At 63.5% G+C, this 25,716-nt stretch overlaps 3 protein-coding genes and 1 long non-coding RNA gene across 9 annotated transcripts in view; 2 read left to right on the forward strand and 2 right to left on the reverse strand.

Annotated features, from left to right (window-relative positions):
• The first annotated feature begins 102 nt into the window (after positions 1 to 102).
• On the forward strand, positions 103 to 6,279 carry ARFRP1 (ARF related protein 1). Of its 4 annotated transcripts, none has more exons than XM_017655361.3 (8): positions 103 to 352; positions 515 to 613; positions 861 to 948; positions 1,149 to 1,231; positions 4,396 to 4,477; positions 4,691 to 4,761; positions 5,223 to 5,323; positions 5,391 to 6,279. In XM_017655361.3, exons 2-8 carry the CDS (start codon positions 521 to 523, stop codon positions 5,476 to 5,478), a joined length of 606 nt encoding a protein of 201 aa, XP_017510850.1. In that variant the 5' UTR covers positions 103 to 352; positions 515 to 520; the 3' UTR covers positions 5,479 to 6,279. The 4 variants fall into 4 exon arrangements, with proteins under 4 accessions (XP_017510850.1, XP_017510851.1, XP_036862441.1 ...); XM_017655362.3 differs by having other exon boundaries at positions 219 to 352; positions 520 to 613; XM_037006546.2 differs by lacking the exon at positions 515 to 613 and having other exon boundaries at positions 219 to 352.
• An 881-nt stretch (positions 6,280 to 7,160) lies between these two features.
• TNFRSF6B (TNF receptor superfamily member 6b) lies at positions 7,161 to 9,224 on the reverse strand. Of its 2 annotated transcripts, none has more exons than XM_073236343.1 (3): positions 8,406 to 9,224; positions 8,095 to 8,298; positions 7,161 to 7,532 (listed from the first exon to the last, which is right to left on the reverse strand). In XM_073236343.1, the coding sequence occupies exons 1-3, from the start codon at positions 8,830 to 8,832 to the stop codon at positions 7,411 to 7,413; spliced, it is 753 nt and encodes a 250-aa protein (XP_073092444.1). In that variant the 5' UTR covers positions 8,833 to 9,224; the 3' UTR covers positions 7,161 to 7,410. The 2 variants fall into 2 exon arrangements, with proteins under 2 accessions (XP_073092444.1, XP_017510848.1); XM_017655359.3 differs by having other exon boundaries at positions 7,161 to 7,579.
• A 63-nt stretch (positions 9,225 to 9,287) lies between these two features.
• Positions 9,288 to 25,716, reverse strand: part of RTEL1 (regulator of telomere elongation helicase 1) — a 29,684-nt gene continuing 13,255 nt past the window's right edge. The window contains 26 exon segments of the mRNA XM_073236336.1: positions 9,288 to 9,731; positions 9,821 to 9,995; positions 9,997 to 10,093; positions 10,198 to 10,353; positions 10,439 to 10,672; positions 10,841 to 10,957; positions 11,314 to 11,454; positions 11,608 to 11,806; positions 13,281 to 13,376; positions 14,024 to 14,184; positions 14,316 to 14,463; positions 14,551 to 14,674; positions 14,775 to 14,890; positions 14,993 to 15,139; positions 15,538 to 15,615; positions 16,050 to 16,127; positions 16,279 to 16,364; positions 16,534 to 16,574; positions 16,649 to 16,762; positions 16,858 to 16,990; positions 18,776 to 18,857; positions 18,945 to 19,019; positions 22,093 to 22,148; positions 22,605 to 22,702; positions 23,577 to 23,655; positions 23,721 to 23,759. Of these exon segments, the coding sequence (XP_073092437.1) occupies positions 9,651 to 9,731; positions 9,821 to 9,995; positions 9,997 to 10,093; positions 10,198 to 10,353; positions 10,439 to 10,672; positions 10,841 to 10,957; positions 11,314 to 11,454; positions 11,608 to 11,806; positions 13,281 to 13,376; positions 14,024 to 14,184; positions 14,316 to 14,463; positions 14,551 to 14,674; positions 14,775 to 14,890; positions 14,993 to 15,139; positions 15,538 to 15,615; positions 16,050 to 16,127; positions 16,279 to 16,364; positions 16,534 to 16,574; positions 16,649 to 16,762; positions 16,858 to 16,990; positions 18,776 to 18,857; positions 18,945 to 19,019; positions 22,093 to 22,148; positions 22,605 to 22,702; positions 23,577 to 23,655; positions 23,721 to 23,759 (2,951 nt within the window). The 3' untranslated portion in view covers positions 9,288 to 9,650.
• LOC118970259 (uncharacterized) lies at positions 19,006 to 25,492 on the forward strand. Of its 2 annotated transcripts, XR_005058086.2 has the most exons (4): positions 19,006 to 19,569; positions 19,715 to 20,921; positions 23,328 to 23,510; positions 23,611 to 25,491. It is a non-coding gene; the product is annotated as an uncharacterized lncRNA (long non-coding RNA). The 2 variants fall into 2 exon arrangements; XR_005058085.2 differs by having other exon boundaries at positions 19,007 to 20,921; positions 23,611 to 25,492.

Raw genomic sequence — 25,716 nt, forward strand, 5'->3', positions numbered from 1 at the left:
GCGTCCCGTCGGGCGCCGCGTGAGGTCAGCGTGAGGTCAGCGCGGGGTCGACGGGCGGCGGGGTCAGGTGCGCGACGGCTTGGCGGCCCGGGAGGGCTAGCTAGGCCGAGGTTGGCGGCGTCCGGCCTCCGGGGCGCGCCGCCGACCTGCTCTCTACCGCGCGGTGGCCCCTGGACGCCCCGGGCACCTGCCGTGCGCCGGCCGCGGGCGCCTTCGGGGCGGGCGGAGGGCACGGGAGCCCCGGCGGGCCTGGGCCCGGCCTGGCAGCAGGACAGGACCTGGTCCGCTCCGAAGCAGGGAGCCTTGGAGAGGCCAGGAGTGGGAGGAATCCCGGGAGCGGTGTGGAGCGCTGGTAGGCCCCTGGGGGGAATCGTGGGACGAAGGGGACCGGGCGCCGGGCTGGAGGGGAGTCAGGATGGCACCCCGGCTCCAGGGCTGCCCGGCGCGCGTTCCCTGCGGGGAGCGGTGGGAGGCGGGGTGTGGGTCGCCCCGTGACTGGTCTCTCGGTGCCCAGGGCAGGATGTACACGCTACTGTCAGGCCTGTACAAGTACATGTTTCAGAAGGACGAGTACTGCATCCTGATCCTGGGCCTGGACAATGCCGGAAAGACGGTTCGTGCTTGTTCCGCGTCAGAAACCCCCCGCCTAAGTCGTCTTGGTTTCACACCTTTAGCTGCGTGTTCACCGCCCAGGGAGAACCCGAAACCCGTTTAAGACCATGGGACAGTCGTACCAGCTACTTTGAAGGCAAAACGTTGTTTTGCTTTGCTTTAAAGGAATAGGCCCAGAGAGGGATATTTAGGAAGCGTGGGAGCTACTCCAGGCCTCATCTAACGCCTGCCTCTCCCTCTCTTCTCAGACCTTCTTGGAGCAGTCAAAAACCCGGTTTAACAAGAACTACAAGGGGATGAGTCTATCCAAAATCACTACCACCGTGGGTCTGAACAGTAAGGGGTTCCTTTAGGCTGCGGGTTTTGGGGGCAGACCGCTGAGCATGCTGTGACGCCCGCAGGCCAGCGGGCAGGTGGCCAGAGCCCTGTGTGTGAGCCCTGCTCCAACTCCTGCTGTCCCTGAGGCCCAGGAGCCCCAGAGTGGCATGTCCCTGCCCGGACCAAGGCCACAGCCTCCCCGTTTCTTCTCCCTGCAGTCGGCACTGTGGACGTGGGAAAGGCCCGCCTGGTCTTCTGGGACTTGGGGGGGCAGGAAGAGCTGCAGTCTCTGTGGGACAAGGTGAGACAGCTGCTTGCGGCCTGTGCTCGTGACATTTCCTTCTGGGCCTTCCTCTGTCCAGGCTTCACACTCACCCTCTTCCCTTCCCCTCTGCAGCTCTGTCACCCATGTTCCTGAGCTTCCCCAAATCCTGTCCCAGTACCCTGGTTGCTCCCCCAAGTGAGGACACAGCTGGTTCTTTTTTGGCTTAGAAATCCTGTGCTGGTCACCGCAGGACAAGACACGTGATGGCTGGGAGGCAGACGTGGGGAAGGCACAGTGCCTGTGTCTCCCCTGCTGGGACCTTTTTCCCCAGTTCTACCCTAGGACCTGTTCTCCACAGTGGCTTCCTCCTTGTCAGGAAGCCCACAGCAACTGCCTTCTCTTTTGACAGGTTTGGGCATTTCTGAGATGCCCCTTGTCATGGCTTTCCCCCACACCCCAAGATGAGTCAGTCTCTAGCTCAGGCTGTGCCAGGCCTCGCGGTCCAGCAGAAAGCAGGACAGACCAGCCCCTTCCCTAGGTACCCGTCCTGGCGGAGCAGCACGGCCCCTTTGTGCAGTCCCACACTGGGGCACAGGCCTGCCTGCCTGGTCTCTTGCTGCTCACCTGTGTATTTAGGTCCTGATTTCTGGCTCTACCCCAACAGCGGCACCCAGTCACCTTTTCCTCGCCTCCCACCTCCCCAAATCTTGTCCTACCCTGACTTCGATCTGAGGGCGGTTTCTACCCAGTGGCCAGCAGGCCACTGATGGGCCTACCCCAGACCCATGTAGGGAGTAAGACAGAGCATGATGTCCTGTCACAGGCCAGGGTTTCAGGAGCAGACGGGTCGGGGTAACTAGCCCCTGGGGAAGGAGCCAGGAGGAGGTGGGCCTGGGCAGAGGGAGGGCAGCTGGGTGGGCGGGGGCCTGCCAGTGGGCATGCTCAGAGGGGACCTGCTCCTCATGGCTGCCCTGTGTCGGCTGACCTGGATGGGCCTCCCTAGGGCCTGGTGGGTCACCTTGATGGGCTGCCCTGGACAGCTGCGGCCTGGTAGGGTAGCTCTTTGTGGGTCAGTGGGTCATGCAGAAGCCAGCAAGGAGCCATTCATGGGCACAGTGCTGCCAGTGGGCAGCAGGGCCATGGCTGGTGACACTTTCTGCGCTGGCCACAGCCCTCTGTGGTGCACCTGCTCTGCCTCTGCACTGGGAGTCCGCCTCCTCGGGGGCTGGAAGGGAAGAGGAAAGGGGCAAACACAGACTGGCTCTGCTGGCGGCTGTGGTCCCTCCTGCTGGCGCTGTGGCAGCACAGCCTCATCACGGGGATCTGAGCCCCTGATGGCCAAGTCCTCGGGTGGACCCCTGCGTTCCCCACGTGTGCACCAGCCCCGCTGTGGAGTGTGTACCCACCTCCTGCCGATGCAGTCAGCTACCCCACCAGGTGGGAGCTCTGCTACCCCCTGGGCGTGAGTCGCCCAGCACGCCCAAGAGGCAGCCAGGCTTCAGGACGCGGGCTCTCCTGCTGCGGCCCTGGCCGTCTTAAGCGAGGTGGGCCCAGAGCTGCGGGGCTGGGCAGCAGAGTCCCCCGTGGGTCACCAGGGAGATGGGAAGTAGGGTTCCTGATCCCTTCCCGCTTCCAGACACTGTGTCCTTGGGGCTTGGCACCATATCTGGCTGCAGTCATTTTGTCCTGGCGGACGTCTGGTGCTTCCTCACTCCCACACCTCTGTCTGGGACATGTGCTGCCACCTGGGGTCCATACCCACACCAGCGTTGGGCTATATCTTCCAACATGAGAGGGACGCTGTGGACCACCTGGCCCTTGGCCATGGGGAGAACTTCTGGCCTTGGCCCTTCCAGGCCATGCTTGGGCCTCCAGTGTGTGCCCACCCAGAAGCCAAGCTTGGGCCCTTGCCCCAGTGTGGCCATGGGTGCCACCGTCAGGGTCTGGGGCATGGCGGGTGCCATAGGTTGGGCAGCCTACTGTGCCCCCCATCCTGCTCACACTCAGCCTCAGGTATGCTGGGCCCTCTGTGCTGGAGAGGGCGACGGCAGCTTGGGCCCTGTCTGCTGTGGCCAGGTTGCACACCCGAGGGAAGTTCGCTGCCACCCACGAGGGTCCCAGGGACCACGTGGTGATCCTCTGCTTGCTGCAAACCCCACACCTTCCTGCCCTGGAGACCACTGTGGGGCCTGCCAGCTTTGGGTGTTAGCTGTAAGACGGCCATCCCACTGCCCTCTGGTCACCCAGCACGTCGGTCAGAGCTGTGCCCGTCAGGGGCATCCTCCACAGCAGGGGCAGATGCCAAAGCTTGTCTGGTACTGGGTGCATGCCAGGCCTGTTCCTCTCAGTTGCCTGCCCGGGAGCGTGTGCGCCTCCCCAGCACCTTCAGCTCCCTGGCCATTGGCTCATCCCGCTACCAGCAGGCCCGCTGTGCCGAACCGGCTCAGAGTTGGTCCGTGGAATGTGAGGGAGTCCCAGGGCCCTGAGCTCTTGTGACAGCAGGAGAGGTGGGCAAGTGGCACTGGTGTGGTTGCCCAGGGGAACCAGGGTGTCCCATCTTCCCCTTCCTGCACCCCATGCCCAGTGGGTCCATCCCCGTGTGCCCCTGCTTTGTGCATCTGCCTTTTCCCAGGGGGATGCTGTGTTCCATCATTCATCCCATAACTCCTCACAGTGCGTGCAGTTACGTGTTGGGGTGCCTCCCGAGATGCTGGTGCTATGGGGGGGCCCCCAGCTGACCTCCCTCCTGGCGCCAGGCCAGCCTGCAGAGCTCCAAGATCAGTGATGCTTTGACCCTTGACCTGCTGTCCTGCCCCGGTGACAAGAGCTGCTTCGAATGTGATGGTGGTCTTGCTGTGGCTCATCAGAGGCACCCCACATGGCCCCACTAGCGCTCTCCCTCCACCTGCAGAGCAGCCCAGGCCCCCAAGTCTGTCCTTCCCCTCCACCCGCATCAGGCCAGCGGTCATGGTGGTTCTCAGGAGCAGACAAAATGGGGCTTGGGGCACAGCACTCGGGGAGTGGGCAGGGTAGGTGCCCCTGCCTAAGGTTAGCAAGCCTTTCCTGCAGAGGTCTGGGGGTGCATCTTCACTCTGCTCTCCCTCCCCACTCAGCACCCCAGGAGGTTCTGACATTTTGGGGGCTACCCCTGTGGTGATTGAGTGCCTGTAGCCCAGCACCCTGTTTTGGCCCCTCCCCAGTACTATGCAGAGTGCCATGGTGTCATCTATGTCATCGACTCCACGGATGAGGAGAGACTGTCGGAGTCCAAGTGGGCGTTTGGTGGGTACAGCCTTGCCAGGGCTGGGTGTTGGGGGTGGCCGGTCCAGTCAGCACATGCCGCACATCCGGAGCTGGCCTTGGGGGAGGCTGGGCCCCCACCTGGCCAAGAGAGAGTGCCCACACCTGCAGAGGTCGGCTGGGTTGTGGAGACCCCTGCGCGGGTTGGGCAATCATAGGCAAAGGGTGCTCACTGCTACCTCTCTGACCCTGCAGAGAAGATGGTCACCAGTGAGGTGCTGGATGGCGTCCCCATCCTGGTGCTGGCCAACAAGCAGGACGTTGAGGTGAGCCCCCATTGCCAGGGGTATGGGGCCCCTGTTTGAGGGGAACCTGCTACCATCCTCAGGCACCACAAGCTCTGTCCACACAGCCAATTCCGCCAAGCAGGGCACCGTCTCCACCCTAGGCAGGGAGCCTTATGGGGAGAGACCCTGACAAAAGGCCTGGAAAATAGAGGGGTCCCAAGGTGGGGGTCAGCACTGACCCCAAACCCTCCTCTTCTCAGGCCAGGGGTGTGGGTGGGGGTACCAACCTGGCCAGTCCACACGGGAAGGGGCTTAGCACAGGCAGGCGCAGCATGCCTTGGCAGCTGCCAGGTGTCCTAAGACCAGGGTCACTCGCTTGCCCACCCCCAACTTCTCTGAGGCCCCTCCTGGGCGAAGCAGCCCCCACTGCCACGCTGGCAGCTCTGGAGACTGCCCTGGGACAGGACTGGGCCCTGCTCCTCACGGCCCTGCCTCCCCAGGCTTGCCTCTCCATCCCTGACATCAAGACCGCGTTCAGCGACTGCACCTCTAAGATTGGCCGGCGCGACTGCCTGACCCAGGCTTGCTCCGCACTCACGGGGTGAGTGGGGCTCACACTGCGGGTTGGAGCCCACATCAGCCCCGCCTCACACTCAGTGTCTCCACAGAAAAGGGGTGCGCGAGGGCATCGAGTGGATGGTGAAGTGCGTCGTGCGCAATGTGCACCGGCCACCACGACAGAGGGACATCACGTAGGCGTGGCCCTGCCCGCGGTCACACACAGCTCATCCCGAGGCCAGAGGCCCTGCCAGCTCACTACTTCCAGTTGTGGGGGTCGGGTTTGCTGTGCCTGTTCGCTTTGTTTTTTTCTCTAAGACAAACTTTTCTGTGTCCAGAAAAGTGTAGGTTCCGGAGGCTTCTGCCAAGGGGAGTCGGGGTGACCGGGCCAGGGGGCTGCTCAGGTGCTACCGCAGGACCTCATCCAACCCCCGGTGGGTCCTGTGGGGGCCTGCCTGGCAGTGGTTCTTCAGAGCCGCGGCCCTCGGGCGCTCCTGGAGCTGCTCTGTGAAGTGCGCCTGCACGGGGCTGGTGGGGCCGTGGCTGCCCGCAGCTGGCCTCCTCTGGCCCTGAAGGTGGCTGAGGTGGCCGGGGACTGGTGTCACCTCCAGGGGTGCCCGGCCCAAGTCCCTGAGGGCCAGCAGGACCCTGGGGTTCGATGCAGCCCTAGAACAGGGCAGGGGAGGTCTGCCAAGGGGACTGTCGCCCGCTGGCCCGACGTCACCTTTTGACGCACAGCAAGGAGGGAAAGCTGGGAGTCAGCGCCCCACCTGCCCCTGGCCTGGGTGCCCGTGGGGGTGGGCGGCCTGCGGGGCAGAGGAGGCTGGTGGAGCCTGGGGCCGGATTCTCAGCTGCAGGTGGGGGCGGGGAACCCCTCAGGCCTGGGGGCCCCCGGATGAGTCATGTGCGGTCAGCAGTACTCGGTGGGCCTGGTACTGGGAAGGAGGCTGCCCAGTGGGTGCTGGCCAGTGTGGGCAATAAAGGGACAGTCTGAGTGGCTCCTGGCCATCATTCCTCCAGGCACCCAAGGCTGGCTTGGAGACTGACTGCCTGGGCACAGTGACCGCGGCGTGAGGGCCCCTCGGGCTGGAGCCAGTGCCTGTCAGCTCTGCCCGCTTGTTTCCTGGTCACAGCCAGAGGCCTGCTGGCTTCGTATCTGGAGTCGCAGCCCACTGGACTGCCTGCACTCCTCGGGCATTCTGGGAGGAATTCCTGAGAAAGGGATGAGTCAGGACTGGGGGTTCCCAGCTGTAGGTGAGGTGACTCATGGGGCATTGTGGGCTGGGAGGTCTCCCCTGTCCCCTGGGTCCCTAATGAGGTCAGATAGGGATCTCCAGTGCCTAGGGAAAGGGCGGCCCAGCCTGGGAGTCCCCAGGCTGCTCTGAGCAGTACGGTCATCTCCACCTGCCCCAGAGGGGAAAAGGCCTCTCTCTGCAGTCAGACACACCAAGGCCAGGGCAGGTCTTCCCTGGGAAGTGCCCTGCCGGCCAGGAGCGGACAGAGCTCCCAGGAGGAGCAGGTGCTCCTGGGGTGTGCAGGCTGGTGGTGCTGGCCAGTCCAAGCTGTGTCCTCTAATGCAGCAAGAGTCCCCAAGTTTTGTGCCATCTCCTGGGCACAGCCCCTGCTGAGCCTCCCCCAGCCCGCCCCAACGCTCCATGCGTTCGCTGAGGGTGTAGTTGGAGTCATGGGAAGAGCCCCACAGCTGGAAGGGACCACCTGCCACCCACTGCTGTCTGGGACAACCCACCCCGCTCGTGGGGGGCTCTGCCCAGTCCGGAGTGGGAGGCAGCCAGACGGCTTGGGAAGAACAGGGAGCACCTGCCCTCGTGTTTCCCCCGCCAGATGTCCTAGGTTCCAAGCAGACACAACAGCTTCACGTGTCCAGGGTTACAAATTGGCTTTATAAAAAATTAACTTTGTTAGTGCCACAGGGACCCAGGTGGAAGTCTCCCGTGGTGTGGATGGCGATACCCATGGAGCATCTGGGTGGGAAGGAATAAATAGGGGGAGGGCGCTCAGCGCGCTGAGAGGAAACGGGTGCGCACAGTGCGCTCCAGCCCTGGCAGCCTGGCGTCGCGCAGTGCCTGCAGCAGCCGGGCCACCAGCGCCCCGGCCTGGGCCTCACGGAGCTCAGAGAGCTGCTGCCAGAGCTTCCTCTGCAGAGTTGCGCGGTCCCCCCTCGGCGGCGACGTCCGCACGCCCAGGCCGGTTAGGGCCTGCTGCAGCCGCAGGAGTCTCTTCGGGGAGAGGTCCTGGAAAGCCACGAAGTCGACCAGTGCTCGCTCGCACTGGTCGGTCCCTGCAGGAGGGCCGGGGGCCTGGTCAGCCTTGGGTGTGGGGGTCGTTCACTAGCCTGCAGACTGAAGCCCTCCGTGCGCCCTGCACCCTCTGGGCCCCAAGGAGGTTCCAGACCAAGGAGAGACCTTTGCACTCTTAACATTCCACACAGAAAACAGCTTATGCAGGGGGAGTCAGGGGGGGGTCCACTCAGGCCAGCGGGGGTCTGGCGGGCCATTGCTAGGGCAGGATCCAGCACCGAAGGGTCTGTCCCTTCTCTACCTTGTTCCCTCTGCAATCTAAACTTACAGGCCTCGGCTTCCCGGTGGGGGAAACGGCATCACCTGGCGACGCAGGGGCTCTCAGCTGTGTGTTCACTGGAACCACCTGGGGAGGCCTGGCGGGGCGGGGGGGGGGCCGTTTGGTCCCCCGAAGCTTCTGGGGGCCCTTCCCAGAGTCCAGGTAAGTGTCTCAGGCTTCAGGGCTGGACTCAGGTCTGAGGCGATGGCAGGGACCCAGGCCAACCTGACGGCTCACCTGGGCCTCCCGGTTCCCGCGTGCTGCCCAGGAGGCCTGTGCAGCTGGTGCACAGGGCGTCGTGGAAGGAAGAGCCTGGCACGTTGAGCGCCAGGCCCAGGGCCGTGCAGTTGCGGTGGGGCTGGCACTGCTCTGAAGACGAGCTGCTGGCTGAGAATGTGCCGGGGGGACACGGCTGGCACTGCGTGTTCTGGCGCGGGGTGCCTGAGAATGAGATGGGCAGGACGGGGTCAGGGCATCAAGGAGCTGCGGCATCCCCACCGCCTCTGGAGCCCTGGTCCCCCGCCCCCAACCCGGGCGCCCCAGCCCACCAGGGGCGGCCACGCCGGCGCCGGGCGGGCAGGGCGCGTGCTCCAGGCAGAAGCCGGCGTGCGCGAAGAAGCCGGGGAGACAGCGGCAGGCGCGGTTGTGGGTGGCGGCGCACGGCCGCGCCTCCTCCTCGCGCTCCCCGCAGATGACGTTGCAGTAACGGCAGCGCTCCAGGTAGTTCCAGAACTGCGTGTAGTGGCGCGGCGGGCACGCGCCGCACACGGTCGAACTATCCCGGCTGCACGGCCGCTGCACGAAGGTGCCCGGGGGGCACTGGCCGCACGCCAGCCACTCCTGCGTCTCTGCGTCCCGCCACGGGTACGTGGGCGCGCCTGCCGCCACTCCGCTCGCCGCCAGCGCCAGCAGCAGGGCGGGCAGCGCCCACGGTGGGGTCCGGGTTGGTGGGCGCGGCCGTGGCGGCGCGCTCATGGCGTTCCCGGAGCAAAGCAGCTGCGGCTTCGGCCTCACACACACACGCCGTCGCCTCCCTATATGGACCGGCTCGCCACGCCCCCGGGGGAGGACCGGAGACCTGCGGGGGCCACAGTCGGCCCGGACTTCACGGCCTCGCCTCCCCCCATGGCGCCAGCCGGCCCAGAGCCAGGTCAAAAGTGCCCTGTGAAGGCCCTCCCCAGAGCCATGGGCAGCTCACGACCCAGTGCCCAGGCCTGGCAGCTGGGGTGCAAGTGGGGACCCGGTCTCCTCTCTGGTGTCACCACAGCTGCCGGGATGGAAGCTGAGCCGTTTGCACAGTGCACTCAGGGTACCCACACATTCGACAGGGTGGGGTTTAGAGGGGACCCTGCAGACACCCCCAACCCTTCCTTCCTGGCACCCTTGAATCCCACCCACTACCTGGCCCACACTGCACACTCAAGTCCCACTCGTGCTAGCAGCTTTATTAAAGCAGGATCACTGACCACGCACAGCCCCCCAAGGAAGTCCCCAACAGGAGGCAGCAGAGGGTTCTCCCTCCTTCCCAGCAGTGGGGTCCTGGACTCAGCTGTGAAGCCCCTGGGACTCTATCCATAAGCCACCAGCTAGAGAAAGTTCTGGGGAAGCACGTTCTAGCCAACCCCAGACCCTAAGGTGGCTTCTCACAGGCCAGCCCAGGGGTGTCCCCAGGTGCTGGACAGACGTCCCCGTCAGATGGGCTCTTGGCCAAGGGGTTGCCGGTGCTGCGCCCGACCAGCCCCCAGGCAACGGTGTCCAAGCTGCACCAGACCTGGGTGCCGAGGCCCTCCTGGTCACTGGGGCTCTGGCCAGAAGACCTGCGTGACACTCTGCTTCCTGGCAGCAGTTTGGCAGGCTGGGCATGTCCTAGAGGCCTGTGGAGGCAGAGGTGCTGGACATACCCGGACACTGCAGTCTGCCCCAACACATAGCCCACCCATGCCCGTGAGGCCAGGCTGCCCACCTGGAGGCACCGTCGCCAGCAGGCCCGGCAGCGGTGGAAGCTGCAGGAGGGGCACTGGAAAGGGACTATGTCCTCTGCCCCGCAGCCAGGACATGCTGCATGTGCTGCAAGGGGGCTGCTGTGAGCACCCAGGGCCAGCACAGCTACCCTGCCCTGCAGCCCCCACCCAGAACCTACCCGACTGGGGCTGCGGCTGCTGCAGGGCACCCCCGGCCAGCCTCGGACTAAGGAAGGAGGTGATCTTGCGCTGGGTCTTGCCAGGCTGTGAGGAGCCTGGAGACAGAGGAAGGAGTCCAAGGGGCACCGGTGCTTCTCTGGCTACCCACCCCTTCCAGGGCCAAGTGGGGCTCTGGGCGTGACAGGGCAGGCCACCCTACCAGACCCAGAAGCCCCACGGGAGAGATCTGGAGGTGAGGTGGGACTCCACTCCCGGGATCCTGGCTCCCCGGGTCCGGGGGCAGCCAGGCCCATCAGGTCCTTGCACATCCGTCGGAATTGTGGCTTGTGGCGTGGACGCACAAACATGCCAAACCCTGTGGGGAGAGCTGTTCAGCCCAGCTTCCAAGTGCACCCCACACAGCACCCCCAGAAAGCACCCTTGGCCCCGTAGCCACTTGCTCTGCAGCAGGGACAGGTCCTCAGGCCTCGCTGTGGTGAGTGCGGCCACGACAGCCATGGCCTTCTCGAAGTCGTCGTCACGTCTGTAGGCAGTCAGTGCTGCGAGCAGCTGGCTGCGGCCCGAGGACCCAAGGGCCCTGCGGACATCAGCCAGGTAGGCACTCATGGCAGGCTGGCCCTGCTTCTCTGCTCTGTTGGCTCTGGGCCCCTCTTGGGGACAGCCGCTGGGGTCTCCTGGTGGGAGGTGAACACATTCCAGGCGGGATGGGAAGCCCAAGGGCCCAGGAGCTCCTGGAGCGTCCCCATACCGCCGGGCCCTTACTCAGGGGGACAGCGCCAGGGCCTCCTCCCCACCAGCTCTGCGGCCAGCTCTGGACTGGAGCTTCTGCAAGGACTGTGTACCTGTGGGGTGCGGCCCAGAGGCCAGGTGGGGCTGGCCTTGATTCAGGTGCTCTCCTGGGTCCAGCTGCCTGGCTGCGCCCCGGGACAGGGTTAGCTTGGCATCTGGCTGCCTCCTTCCTGAAGAAACTCGGAGACACGAGGAGCCCCCAGTTGGTTCCCAAGCGTCTGGAGTGCTCCCTGGGGAGAAGGCAGGTTTGTGCAAGGGGAGACTGGGTCTCCACCCTCCTCAGACCACACCCTCCAACACGGCGAGATGCTGGGGAGCAGGACAGGGTGCTGGCCACCCCTTAACAGGGTGGCCGGGGCAATGGGGGGCAGGCATAAGGACACCGCAGTGGGCAACAAGCCCAGACGGGAGGGTGACTCTCACGCTGTCAAGTCCCCTTGGATTGAGGGCAGGGGATCTGATCTTCCTGGGCTCCCACGACACCTGCCTTCAGGTGGGTCCCTACCTGGGGTGAGGCCCTGCTCACCACTGGGCTCCAGGGTTGGCTGTGCCCACTGCCTCCTGGGAAGGCTGTGCTCAGGTTGGAAGCCGCAGCCATGGCCTGTCAGCTGCAGGCAGACTTCCTCAAACTGCTGCTTGTGGTGAGGCCGCACAAACTGGTAGAAGCCTGTAGGGAGGAGATGCCTGAGCCTGTCGGTCCTACGAACTGCAGCCACTGTGCCATTGGGTCCCGGGACTGTGGGCCACCCCCCATTTTCCAGGGAACAGGGACAACTGTGCACTCCGTGGCCCACCCTGGGGTCTCTGCAGGCCAGGGCACCTTGGAGCAGGCTGTGCCTCTTGGGGTCCTCAGCAAAGAGGCAGCGGAGGCCAGTCACCAGGGCTGCAAAGTCGTCAGAGCCCTTGTAGCCCTGCAGGGCCTGGGCGAAGGTGTCGAAGTCGGCCTGGCTCAGTGCCTGCTTCACAGCTGCCATGAACAGCTTGGCCCTGCCCGCCTGCGCTCCAGTTGCTGGCCCCTCCTGCTGCACACACGGCCAGGCACCCATCAGACAGCACCCACCCTCCCCTGTGCCCAGGGCAGTGAGCTGCTGTGGGGGCTGCTGCCTGACAGGGTGGCCGCTGGGAAGGACGCCCCAATCCCAGGGTACGCAGAGGACAGCCAGCAGGGGACCCTCACATGGTGGCTTCAGTAAGATGGCTGTGGCCCTGAGAGCAGCAAGGGGGCAGAATGTAGCTCTGCTTTCCAGGCTGGGGGCTTCTACCTCACCAAGCTCCTCGCGCCCACAGCAGGCGCACTGTGGTGGGTACCCCGGCTCTGAGGACAGCTGTCCGACCGCAAGGGGTACTTCTGCCCTGACACTGGACCCATGACAAGGAAATGTGAAACCAGACAGGAGGGGCCCAGGCTCCCCAGGCCCCATCCAGCAAGGCCTCAGAGGCTTAGCCTCTGGCACCCAGCCCACTTCCTGACGGCATCAGTCCCCCTGGGCGCCGCCCAAGTCTTCCCAGAAGCCAAGGGACGTGGACAAAGGCAGTGGCACGCGGGGCTTTCCGGAGGCTTCCTGGCTTAGGCCGTGACTCAGTTGCTCTTAAATGCTCTCATCTGAGACTGGGAAGGTGAAAGCCCCTGATCGGATGTCAGCATCCACACTCCCGCTGAGGGCCCGTCACCGCCCAGGGCGGCCCGGCAGCAGGTCCCACACCCAAGCTGCTAAGGGGCCAGGGCGTGGCTTCCTCCTGGCTGGGAAGGAGCCTATGGGTCTGTGGACCCACCATACCACTCACAAAGTGCTCTCCCAAAAGAGTAAAAACAAGAAGTCCGAATCTGACCACAAGTTTGCAGGACTCAGAGGAACCACCCCGTGCTGGGGAGGACTTGCTGGGACCCCATAGACATGAAGGAGTCCGAGACAGCCATGGCACTGCCCGGGTGCCCCGCAAGAACTGTCCTGTTCTGTGCACTTTATGGCTGTCTGAAATGCCCTCAAAGCATGAATATGTGAGACCTGGGATCCACACAGGCCTAACAAGTGCGAAGACGCTCGTGGCAGCAGGGACGGGACGCAGCCGGGCCCTGGGCGCTGAAGAGCAGCGTGGGGCTGCCAGGGCAAGCGGGCTTGGCTGCTGAGATGCAGCTAACATGGCGTGAGGCCTGGGCTGAACTGTCTGTGAACGTTCCAGCCAAAATGAAGGCGGGGGCGCTACAGGCCTTGGAGCAGATGTGGGTGCCGAGGCCACGCGCCCCGTCAGTGCCTGGGCCTGCATTTCCTCCCCGAGAGGGCAGCAGGGAGCCCTGCACACCCACTGCCCACCCACAGGCCCGGCCGGCTCCCGTGCCTGGCTCTGCTCTCCAGACCACTTCCAGAGCCCATCCCCCTGGCGCTAGGACAGAGGGCGGGCTTGGCTCGCTCTCACCTCACACCCCACTCAGTGGGCGGCCCCAGGGACCACCTGTCTCCCACGTGCCCAGGCGCATCTGGGCAGCTCACGTACCGGGCCGCGGACCAGCCTGATCTTCCTCCTCCCGCCTCTCTGCTCGCCCACCGGCCTCTTCTCACACGGAAGGGACAGAGTGGAGCAGCGCTGTGCCTGAGGGCGACAGCTCTGTCTGGGCCCACCCCCCAGGGCCCCCGAAGCCGCCCGGGGCCTGGGCCCGGGCCCGCGGGGAGAAGGGCCCTCTCCCAGTCCCGCCTCAGCCTCCGTCTGGCTTGCAGGAAGCAAAGCCCGGGAGCAGGTTCGGCACACGCAGTCCGCGGTAACTGAGGGCGACTGCTGGGAAGGGGGCTGCTGCCCGCTGAGGGCAGCTGGGCTCCCTCTAGTACCCAGAGGGCAGGACGGGGAGGGGGCCAGGGGGAAGGGACGAGGGACGAGGAATGTTGCCCCACAGGAAGGAGGATGCAGGGAGCCCGGTCAGGCTGGGAAGTCCCCAGCTGCTGGACAAAGGCCCTGGGGGAGGAGCTGGGTCCTGCCCACAGCTCAGGCTCCTGAAAGGGCCAGCCTTGCAGCAGGAGCTGCACCCCGGGCGGCACTCACCCTGCCTGCGCAGAGAGCATGCAGGGGAGCAGCTGAGGGCCAGGAGCCGTGCCGAGGCGGCACACAGCATCGCCAGGTTTTGTGCTCGACCCCCCAACTGCCCCTTGACAAAGGGATTTACAGGCATGAGCACAGAGGTGCCAGAGGATGCCAGGTGGAGCGTGGGGTCTGTGTCCACCTCCAGGACCCCAGCCCCACCGCACCTCCTCATCCGGGGGGAGGGCCTCGTCCCCGGGCCTGTCCGCCAGCTGTTCACTGTGCTCCAGGGCAGCCAGCAGCCCCACAGGCCCCCGCTGGGTGTGGACTGGCTCCTGCTCATACTCCACACACAGGCTGCCCTCAGCATCCCCGGTGGCTGGTGGTCCTGAGAGAACAGGTGTGTGGGCAGCGAAGCCTGCCTGGGGGCAAGGTGGGGTGAGCCAGGTCCCCCCAACCGCCACTCAGGCTCAGCTGGGCAGTGGGCATCAGGCCCAGCGTGCCACCGGCCACACACACCTGTGGGTCCCCTCCTCAGGCTGGGGATGTGCACATCCAGGCACTTGGCTTTCCTGGTGGAAAGAGGGCTGGGCAACACAGCCACCGTGACAGCTCCTCCTCCCCTGCCCAGACTCGGGGCAGCAGCCAGGGGGGCTGGCACTGGCATCTGGATAGTCACAAAGCAGTTGGGGGTCCTGCCGGGCCTACCCTGAGTAGGTGTGCAGGTAGGGCCAGCTAAGCATTCAGGACTCACAGTTTTCTGAGCGACTCGGAAGAACTGGGCCACGTCTCGGACAACGTGGCCAAAGCTGCCGTAGACCTTGACATGGGGGCGCAGCCAGGAGGGCAGCTGGGCTCTGGCATCCACACAGGTGAACCTAGCGGGGCAGCTGTCAGCCGAGTGCCCTACCCACAACACAGCCCACCTCCCGGGCTCTGAGTCTGAGGACGGGGGCCTGTGTGTGTGGAGGGCCACACCTGTGGTCACAGAGGAAGACAGCCCCGTAGTCATGCCGATGCCGGATAACCCGCCCGATGGCCTGGTTCACAGCCCTGGACGCCTGTTGCCGGTACCAGTCATGCCCAGAGAGGAACTGTGGGGCAGGAGGCGGGCGCCTGGTCATGGGAGCTCAAGCCCTTGCTGCCTGCCCAGAGCACGTCACCTGCCACCCCTCCCCACACCCTGAGCATCTCACCTGGCCCCTGGCCCCGCTGCAGCCCTTAAGCTCATCTAGGAACTGCATCTTGAGGAGCACCCGGGGGTCCATGCGTGGTGGGTATGGAAGGCCTGTGACGATCACACCACGGCCATTTCTGTCTGCGAAGTCCAGCCCTTCACTGGCCTGAGAGACAGTGGGCATTCTTTTCCTGAGCCCGCCTCCACACCAGTCCAGGACTTTCCCCCAAGGGTCTGCCATGCTCAGACCCTCAGAGCCACATGCTCCCAGGTATGGACAAGGCGGGAGAAGCCTCTAACAGCGGGCCAGCCCTGCCTGGGGCCCATGGCCCCAGGATCCCACAGCTGAGGCCCACATTTTCAAAGCCAGCTCTGTCCTTCCCACTGGGTTCTCCGAGGGACCCAGTGCTCATCTCAGGGCCAGTCCCAGCCAGGCCGGGAGGGCTGCGCCCTCCTAACACGTTTGTTGGATGTCAGGTCCCTGCAAGGCAACCAGCTTGTCCCACCCACAGTGCAGCCCTGTGACCCAGGGCACAGGCACCAGGTGGGGAACAGACGCCTCACCTTCCCCCGGCACACAGCCAGGAAGGTGGCCCCGGTGGACCCAGGCGAGGAGACTCTCGTGTAGTAGGCATCCATTACCTGTTAGGAGAGGCTGGTCATCCCTGGCCCCGGCCCCTCTGCGAGCCAGACCCCATCCTCTCTGGTCTCATCCTCTGAAAGGAAGGATCATCCCAGGCAGGAGGGGGTTACAGGGGCAGCAGGGTTCTGGAAGCTTCTTCACGGCATGGGTTCTCAGGCTGGCCTGGACCTGACACCCAGGGCCTGCTCAGTGTTTCCCAGAAGCCCAGGCACCCCATTGCCCAGGGCCAGGAGGCAGGGGAGCCATGCTTCACTGCCGCCCTTCAGACACAAATCTGCTGCCGCCATCCCTGTGCCCGGACTCCCTGAAGGGCGACGTGCTGGACCCAGGCAGGACCTCAGCCAGGCAGCATGGAGCTGGCTGAGCTCCTGGTCAGGGCGGCAGGAAGCCTGGGGCAGCCACAAGGGACAGCAGGGCCCTGGGGAGCTCGGACCTCCGAGAAGCCACCTTTGCCCCTTGGCTCCACGAACAGAGGCTTCAGAGCTTCCAGCTTCCTGGCAAAGTCGTGGGCCTGTGGGAGGGGGCGGGGATGGGCGCCCGTCAGGCCTGGCCTGCCAAGGACTGCACTTCACCTTCTCAAAAGGCACATGCTGGGGCCCTACCAGACCCCTGGCCATTTGGGGCTCCCCTTCCACTCCCAGGAGGCACAGAGGAAGACACACCCGCCAGAACTCCAGGCTTTTCTCCATGACGGGGTAGGACGGGAAGAAGACCAGGAGCCCGTGGGGGACCACGCGGGCGATGTTGCCTGTAAGTACCAAGGCTGTGGTCAGCGGGACGGGGGTCTGCAGAGGTCCCTGCACGCCCCAGGGAGAGCAGGGCTGTGGAGAGGTGAGACGGGCTGCCAACACCACAGAATTGGGTGGGGGCTCCGGACAGGGCAGCCTGGGGCCAAGGGCTCCCAGGCACTCACTCACCTAGTGCCTTCCCCAGGGAGGACAAGCATGCGTCGGAGAACCTGCAGACAGGAAGCCGCTGCCACCAGGGCCCAGTGCTCCGCCTGCCCACCTCCCTGCCCGTCAGGCCCCCTACCGTTTGTCAAAGGCAGAGCTGAGCTGGGCTCCGTCTGGGCCTTTGGGTACGATGCCCACCCAGATCTGGTGCTTGTTGATGACGTGTGGGTTCTCTAGGCAGACTGGGAAAGGGCTGAGGGGCCGAAGGGGAGTGGGGCCCATGAGGTCCTGAGCTCCTGGGGCCGGCAGCCCGAGGTGGGGTGGCCTCAGGGCCCCAAGGGCACTTACATTTGCATCTCCAGGGCAAAGGAGGTCACAGGGGCCAGTGTGCCGCTGGTGAGGATGAGGCAGCGGACGCCCTGGTGGGCCAGCTCACGCATGCTGAGGCCGGGACTGAAGCACCAGTAACTCAGCACCTTCCCTGGGGGAGGCAGTTGTGGGCCTGGGCCACGGAGGCACCCTGATGGGGAGGAGGCCTCATGGCACCACCTCCCTACTGCCATCTGCAGTGTCACAGGCAGCCACTGGGCCCGGCTCCCTGCATGCCTGTTGATGGGGGCCCTGCCTGAGCTCTGCGCTGACCTGGGAGCTGGCCCTCCCTGGGGGTTCCGGGAGCAGGAAGCAGCCTCACAGCAGCCCCAGGACAGAGGCTGGGATCACCTCCATTCAGATGAGCCAGGCCCAGCCTGTTTCTAAAGAGACCGCCATGTGGCTCGGGGCGCAGAGAGCAGGAAGCTGAGCCCAGCCTGCGGACATTCCTGGCGGACGTGCGAGAGGGCGCCAAGCCCCCGGTGGCGGAGGCAGGAAGTGCAGGACAAGGTCGCAGGCATGGGGGGAGCAGAGCAGCGCCCCCAGGGCAGGCAGCATGCCCACCTCCCCTGCTCTGCCAGCACAAGCACGATGACTTAGAATAGGGCTCTGAAGTCAAGGCCAGGATGAGGGATGTGTCCAGAAAAGAACAAACCACTTTCCGGGGCCAGAGAAGCCTCTTCCACCTTCAGAAAGGCCCTGCTTTAGGGAGGAATGCGGGGACAGGGTGTTCTCACCTCTGTCCAGGGCCTTGGCCCCCACCATGACCCTTGCTCACACATAACGAGCTTCTCAGTAAAGCCAGAGATGACCTAATTTCCTACAAATGCCCAACCAGGGAGTGGCTATTTCTGAGAACTCACATGCTCTCAGAGGTACAGGATTCAGGAGTTGCCTCGCCTCACTTACCCTGGGACCTGTGCGCCCTGCCAGTGGTCATGCTTGGCCCCGTGAGGAGAGGAGGCAGATGTGCAGGGAGGTATCGGGCACTGGCCCAAGGCAGAGACAGGCTCCTGTCACCACACAAATGCTGTGGGAGGGTGCACCGGTCTCCCAGCTCACAGAAGCCACTTCCTGCTTGGAGGCTGAGTGACCTGCTAAGGCCACATGGCGGGCCTCTCACCAGCGCAGGCCTTGCCCAGGCTCCCAGCCCTTCTTTCTTTGCTCAGCTCCATGGACGGCGGACAGCAGCCCATGGGGGGTATGTGGCTCAAGGGACTGCCAGCTGCAGGCTGGGCCTGGAGCTCGGGCGGGCAGGGGTGGGTCACCAGCTGCGCTGAGGAGTAGCCAGAGAATGTGCCTGACTGCAGGACCTGCTGCCCCGGACATGCTGGGCCGCACCCCCCATCCAAGAGGCTGAAGCACAGGGGTGCTAAGCTTCACCTGGGGTGGGCTGGGATACCTGCCAAGGCTGAGCACCGTGGGGACACACGCCTTGGCCAGCATGGGCTAGCCCACAGCAAGGGCTGCAGCGTGCCTGGCGCAGACCGCCATCCCCGAACAGCCCAGCTCCAAGACATGCAGAGCGAATGAGGCAAGGACATGGCGCGAGGCCTGAGTTCAGAGCGGCTCTCAGGGCAGCTGGGCGGGCACCAGAGGGACCTGAGCGACCCTCGGCCAGCACCCAGCATTGGCCCCCACTGGACGGTGTGGGCCTTGTGCTGGCAGGGTTTCTGTAAGCCATTGGGGCTCTGTGGCCAGCCCCTAGTGGAAATGTCCCCAGTGGGGTCGAGGTCTTTCCAGCTGACACTTTGACTTCAGGGGGCAAGTGGCGAGGTTTCCCAGAGATGGCTGGACTCACAGGAGCTGGCCAGAACCACCAGGTGGCTGAGAAGACCACAGCCAGACAGGGTACCACATGAGGTCGAGCAGGGAGTCCCCGCCCTGGGCACTGTACCTTGTTTTCTGGCTGCTGGGGTGCTCCAGGTGTCTGACTGCTGAGCTGTCCTCTGGTGACCAGTATCAGGGTGGATATGTACCTGGAGGGGTGGAATGGACAGGTGGCCCCTACCTTATAGGACCAAGACCCCCACCCAGGAGCCCCCAATCCTGGAGGTAGTCCCCACCTTGTAGGACTGAGAGACCCCAGTTCCCACCATGGCACCAAGGCCTCCCTCAGCAGGGTCCACACTGAACACAATCTGGAAGCAAATACAAGGGATGAAGTCAGCAGGACACACCAGAGGCCACCACTCCTGCCAGTCGCCCTCTACACAGGACAGACAGGCCTCAGGGCGTCGTCATCGCCCGCCCCCACCTCAGGCTGACAGCATCCCCTGTACCGGGCCCAGGCCGAGGGGCAGGAGCTCACACCTCCCCGCCCCTCCCTGCGGGTTGTCTGCTGCTCTCACAGGGCCCAGGGCCCAGGTGACCTGCCCTCTCTCCTCCCTGGGCTGGGTCAGAGTCAGGGGAAAGGACCTGCGTTCACTCCCAAAGCAAAGGGATGAGTTGTTCCCTAAGCGAACAGGATTGTGCTCTTGCCCAACACAATAAGCCACGGAAAAGTGACAGGAGGGACAGATGCTAGGGCAGGAGGCACAGAACACTGCATGTCACAAACGCCATGTCTACTTAGGACACTAGAGGAAACCAAGCGACAAACTGCTTCACCCAAAAGTCAGCTTCACACGAGACCAGCAGAGGGACGTTGGCGGGCTCCTGGTAACGAGCACGGCGGGCCCTCCCCGAAAGGTGCGCTGCACCCCTCTGGGGCGCAAACTGCGACACGCCCCTGGGAACAGAGGCCTCGCCACCTGGTGACAGGCCTGCAAGCTGCACTCAACCTGGTGGGGTCGCTGGCTTTCCCCAAATAACCGTAAAGTCCTGTGTGTTCCAGTCAAAACTATGACGACAAGTGAACAGGCTGGCTGGAAATCCACCTGGTGGGGAGCGTACCAGGGCGAGCTTAGGAGGTCAAGAGGAGGAGCTTGTTCTGACTGACACCAAACACCCGCACCCAGAGCAACAAGACAGCGCCGTGAACAAAGGCGGAACAGGCGCACACACGTGGTCAGGGAGGCTGGGAGCATGGGCAGCACTCACAGCCAGTTAACGTGCTAGAAAAGATGGCCAGGAGCAGGCGACAGACGCCGGGCTGTGAGGGCAAGAGAGCAAAGCAGAGAGGGCGGCTGGCACACATGCACGTTGCCCGCGGGTGTGTGGGCACACAGTGCTGCTGGGAGCACGGCCCAAGGGCAGCCGTCCTTGACATATAAGCACCCAGGCAAGAGCAGCTTCAAAAGTCAGCTTCACTGCTCAGAAGCCAAATGTCTGGCCTTGCATTTTACCCAAGTGTCTGCCTGTAGGCACAGGAAGAACACACCACTTCTCTAAGGAGCCAGAGGAGCCGTGAGCAGGTGAGAGACACGGTGGGCAGTGGTTTTCTTTGCAGACTGGACCTCAGCCCTCAGGCCCCAAGGGACAGGAAGGGTTTTAGATAACTGCCAGCATCCTCACTGGCCACTCCTGTCGCTGCTGTGTGCCTCTCTCGGATCCCCTCCCCTCTCCACACTGTGCCTCCAGGGCCATGGGACTGCTCCCACCGTGGGCCGGCCGCCGATCCTGCCCGATGTCTTCAGCAGGGCTGGTAAGCATGGCATCTGTGCCCCTGTAGCTTCCCACTGGGGCCAGTTCAGAGGGTGAGCGGATCTCAGGCCATCTCAGGAGCGTCTCTGGCCCGAGCCTTGGGGCTCCTCTCCACATCGCCTGCTCTCCCACCCTCCTGCCTCATCCCCCCTCGAGACTGGGTCTGTCACACAAAGCGCAAGGGGATTGGAGTGTGCAGAGGCGTGGGGTCTCCAGCCCAGCTGGGCCTCGCAGGGTAGCGCTAATACAGGCTGCCCATGTGACCCCACCTCCCGGCCAAGGCCCCGGCTCGCTGACCCCGTCTAGACCCTCCCAGCGCACCTGCACCCCCACGGAAGCTGTGTGCTGCAGCTGCTCAGGAGCCAGCATGAGACACGTAGCCCCGGCAGGAAGTGATGAGGCCACACTTCCTCCAGTGGACGGGCCTCACCAGAGCACACTGGCTTGCAGGTGGCCGGGTAGGTGGAGACAGAGGCACAGCCAGGGGCTACTCAGAGCAGCCACCGAGGGAAATCCCAACCCCCAGGGTGAGCGGTGTTCGGGTTCCAGAGGGTCTAGAGGGGGAAAGCTGTCCCCTAAATGAGCATTTAGGGAGGGCAGGAGCTGTGCAGGCCTGGGGCTCAGCCAGGCGCCTGGACGGGGAGGGCCGCAGGGTGGACTGACAGAGCCTACTTCCCAGGAGCAGGGACTTCAAGACAGACAGGGCAGTGCGGGTGGATGGCCAGAGATGTAGACAGAGGGGTTGGGGCTGCCCAGAGACCCAGCAGTCAGGCTGGGCTGTGGCCTCAGGCAGCAAAGGCCTGGGACGCCCCCACTTCCTGTAACCCCCACCCATCTCCTCGAGCAGAGGCTCGACCACTTGAGCTGAGAAATGGCTTGGCTGGACCAAAGGACAGCATGCTGGGGGTCAGGCAGCAGTCGTGTCCAGCAACCCTGAGGCATGTGACATCCCCACTGGTGGCCTGGCCAGGGAAAGATGGGGTCTGCATACAGTAGAAGGCTCAGGGTCCCCGGGTGGCTGTCCCCACCCCAAAATGCATCCCAGAGCCCAGAGTGAGGCTGATCTGGCCCAGAGGATGTGGGGACAATGCCCACTGACTCCCAACAGTCCCAGGGGCCCCGCCTGGGCTCACGGGCATGATCTGAACAAACCCTGCTCATCTGAGCTTTCTCTGGGTATGGCGGACCTGGCAGGCAGACTTGGGGCTAGGGGTACAGTCTATGCCCTTCTTCCCCCCTCACCTCCATAATGGGCTCTCACTCTGACTTTCCTCTAAGATGTTGGAGGAAAAAACTTGAGAAAACATGACAGCCGCTGGCTGGGCAAGAGCAAGAAGGCCTGTCTGAAAACCGGGGGCACCACTCTAGGCCCTCACCTCCACAGCCCTCACTCCCCACCTAGCCCTGGCTCTTGAGTGGACATAACTGGCTAGGAGTGGCCGAGCATGGGCACTCCCCAAGGCCTGTGCTGTGCATCCAGGTTGAGAGGGCCAGGCCTTGGGGTGCTCATTTGAGACAGGTGGGCAGGCACCTTGTCCTGCCCCATATCTACAATCAGTGCAAGCCCAGAAGCGCCCAGACAAATCAGGAAAGGAGACACCTGCACCCTCATTGCAAGCCCGTCCCTACCTGGATGATATCCGCAAGCTTCTGCAGTCCCGCCGTGTTGTTGAACAGCCCCGTACCTGTGGAAGGAGAGGGTGCTGAGCACCCCAACACCACCAGGGAAGGGAAGGCCCTCTGGCCTCAGGAGCCGCCAAACTCTACCTCAGCCCTTGGGGCAGTGGCATGAAAGAGGCCACCCCAAAGCCCAGCAAAGCCTCTGGGAAATGGCTCCACAGAAGCCCCCTGAGCAGGAACAGGACATGGTGCGGCTTGGGGGGCAGCTGGCGAGACCCACAGCTCACTGACCTACCAGGACCCTTGCTGATCTCCCTTGAAAGGGGCCGACTAGGAAACAGCAAAGCTGGCCTGGGTGCTAAAGGACACACCAGTCCAATGGCACTGATCTGTCAGCATCCCCGGGTCAGAAAGGGCACTGCAGGGGCCAGCTCCTGCCCAGGGGCGTGGCAGGTGGCAGCCTGAGTTGAGGGCAGTAGGGTTAAGGCAGCCACGGGGCACAGCACACGCTGGGGACTCACGTCCTGCCAGGTGCTGGATGATCTGGTCCAGGGAGTCCAGGACGCAGCCCTTGGTCCGAGCCGTTATCTGGGCTTCGGCGAACAGCTCGAAGATGTAGCTGCCAAGGAGAGAGGAGGCTCAGCCCGGCAGAGGCCGGCGGACGGAACGCCACGGCCAGCAGCTTTACGTGTCCTTGGCTCAGCAGCAACAAGCTCTGAGCGCTGAGGGGAGGCCAGGCCTGGGGGTGGGGAGCCTCTGCCCTCAGGAGCCCCCTGGAGACCCGAGTCTGAGGAAGAGGCAGAGTGTTGGGGCTCAGGCCTCAGATGGGGGCCAGGGCCCCAAAGAGCGGCTCTGGGAAGACGGGAGGTGTGGGGTGGGCAGGCTGAGGAGCTTAGGTCGCATGGCAGGCAACTGGGGGCCCGTGCAAGGGCCTGAGCAGACAGGTTCAGGGAAAAGGCAGGCAGCCCAGGGCTCTAGAACATTCCAAACATTCTGCACCTCAGTAAACCTGGGCCTGGACTGCAGCACAGCCGTCAGCTGTACACTGAGGGAGCTATAGGCAACCCCTGGGTGTGGTCCCTCCTCTGACTCTGGGAAAGGAGCCTACTGCTGTGGGCAGCTGGGAAGACTGTGGGCCTGTGGCTGCCCAGAACATTGCGAGCCCACTGGAGGCCTGAAGCACCGGCTGGCAGGACTGTCCTCGCAGAAAGCAGGCACGGAAGCAGGTGTCTCTTTCTAAACAGCAACTGTGCGGCCGTCAAAGGGCTGGGCCAGAGGAGGTGGGCGACAGGGCAAGCAGGGGCCTCCACGCACGGGGTCGGGGACTGCGCACCAGGGACAGTGCTCTGCGTGGCCAAACGAGAGGCCCCCACAGCGGGCCGGACCTCGCTCTCTGGGAGCTGGCCGTGGCCACTGGCATCAGGCAGGTACGACGCTGCGGGAACCGAGGCCCCAGTACGTTTTGTTCCCAGCTCCCACTCCCCACCCCTCACCTGCCAGGCTTGGTGACGCCACTCTTGTCCCCAGGCAGCTCGACAGCATCAATGGCCCCCTCCAGGCGCAGCAGGATCACTGCGGGCAAGCAGGTGTCAGGGGCCAGCCCCTGTCCAGCCACCAGCCAGAGGGGCAGCACTTACTCTTCAGCTTTGCGATGTCTTCCAGCTCCATGTTCAGCCCTGGGCAGAGGAAAGCACAGGGGTGCAGGTCGGCATTGTTCTGACTCTACGGACTACATCCTAAGAGCAGGCATCCCTGCTGTGGGGAGGACACAGGTCCGAGAAGAGGCTCTGAAGTCTCTGCAGCCCAAGCTTGAACCAGAAGCAGTGGCACAAGCGCAGGGGGTATGTACATGTGTGTGCGAGCCCTGTCCACTGTCCACCTGAGACCCAGGCCACAGCCATCCAGCCATGAAGGCACCCAGGGCCCGCATCCCCTGTTCCGGGGAACCAAGGCCTCTTGCAGACGGTGCTGATTCCAGACTGGGTGGGAAGCATGGTTGAGCAGGGAACACCCTGACTACCAACTACTGGGGCCGCATCCAAAGGGTGCCTGGGCCCGCCGGCAGCTGAAGACAGCCCAGTGACTCCTTAGGAATGATGAGCCTCCCCTCACACTCAACCGTCAACTACGTTCACCTGCACAGACTCACTGGTGACATTAAAACCCACTCTCCTCCCCTGGGTGACAAGGGACCAATAATAAGTTGGGAATAAATGCCAACTCCCAAAGCTGAAAATTTGGAAAATAAAAGGGAAAAAAATCAAGCATTTGTCCTTCCTTTCCTATAAAAACGGTATTACCAAATAACAGAAGAGATGAGGTGAAAAGTGCCCTTAAAGAATTACTTCTCCTAATAAATTAAACAACGGACTTAACATATCACCATCTGGCAATCCCCCGAAAATTAACAGATCTAGGCATTGAGTATAATGACATTTCCATCATAGCGGGGCAGGAGACAGCCACTGCACGCCTCCCAATGAGGAAACACACCACCTCACACTGCCCAAAGGGGCAGCAGGGTCTGACCATTGACACGCCAGGCAAGGCCTCAGGAGAAACCACCTCTGGCCTCCAGACTGACAGGGGGTCAAGTACTGTGCACGCCAAGCAGCGTACACAGTGACCCGAGGCTTGACTTCCTAGCAGCTACCTGTCTCCAAGGTGGTCGCCCTGACATAAAAGGTCCCCAGGCTCCAGGTCCTCAGCAGCACCTGTCATGGTCCCACTGTAGTATGACAGCCGTCCTTTGAGGTATAAGGTGGCATCTCACTGTGGCTTTGGCTGCATCCCCCTGATGATGAAGGATGTGTTTTCATGTGCATTTTAGCCATTTGGATAATTTCTTTGAATAAATGTCTATCTGTAGCTTTTGTTGTTCGCCACATTTTTGTTGAGTTCTAAGAGTTTCTTACCTATTTTAGACACAAAGCCCTCGTGAGATATATGTGGGCAGCAAGTGACTCCCAACCTGTGGGCTGTCTTTGGGCTTCCTGATGGTGCCCGAGCACAGGCAGGACTCTGCTGACGCCTGGTTTGTGTGCTCTGTGCTGCTGCTGGCACTCCCGGGAAACCACTGCCTCACGCTGGCCATGGCAAGCAGCCCCTGGGGAGATCACGCCACCCCCGCGGGGGGGCCTGCTGACTCCCAGGAGGACAGTGTGGGAAGGAGGGAGGAGGGGATCGTGGAGGGCCCAGACAAGGACGACCTGGGCCTGGCGGTCAAGGTCAGCACCAGCACTCCATCGTCAGGCTGAGGGGATAGCGCGGATGCGGGACAGCGCTTCCTCCCCAAGCCCTGGTAAATCCATAGGGAAAACACCAGACACACCCCAGGCCAGGGACATCCTTCACCATACTGACCAAGCCTCCTCCAGACCACCACGGTTAACAAAACCAAGTCAGGCCTGAGAAACTCACAGCCGAGCAGGCTAAGGGAAGGAGGAGCCTCAGATGTCTCCTGGCAGGGAGCAGGGACGTCAGGTGAGAGCGGAGGGAGTGACGCCCCTCACACCATCTGGGTGGTGCCACCAAAGGAATAGGTGGTGCTTGAGCAACTGAGATGTTCCCCTCACCCCTGAGAGAAAAGCAAATCAGAATTACACAGAGATCTCTTTTTCATCTAACAAATTG

The sequence above is a fragment of the Manis javanica genome, chromosome 5 (assembly GCF_040802235.1).
Source record: "Manis javanica isolate MJ-LG chromosome 5, MJ_LKY, whole genome shotgun sequence".
In the NCBI taxonomy this organism is placed as follows: domain Eukaryota; kingdom Metazoa; phylum Chordata; class Mammalia; order Pholidota; family Manidae; genus Manis; species Manis javanica.

Bases quoted from the DNA above. Each gene is read 5' to 3' on its own strand.
- TNFRSF6B (XM_017655359.3), bottom strand. From the start codon at position 8,832: ATGAGCGCGCCGCCACGGCCGCGCCCACCAACCCGGACCCCACCGTGG. The intron at 8,299-8,405 runs GTGGGCTGGGGC...TCTCATTCTCAG, and splicing joins CGCCGGCGTGGCCGCCCCTG to GCACCCCGCGCCAGAACACG. The intron at 7,580-8,094 runs GTGAGCCGTCAG...GCCCTCCTGCAG, and splicing joins GCGGGAACCGGGAGGCCCAG to GGACCGACCAGTGCGAGCGA.
- ARFRP1 (XM_017655361.3), top strand. From the start codon at position 521: ATGTACACGCTACTGTCAGGCCTGTACAAGTACATGTTTCAGAAGGAC. The intron at 4,762-5,222 runs GTGAGCCCCCAT...CTGCCTCCCCAG, and splicing joins CCAACAAGCAGGACGTTGAG to GCTTGCCTCTCCATCCCTGA. The intron at 5,324-5,390 runs GTGAGTGGGGCT...GTGTCTCCACAG, and splicing joins GCTTGCTCCGCACTCACGGG to AAAAGGGGTGCGCGAGGGCA.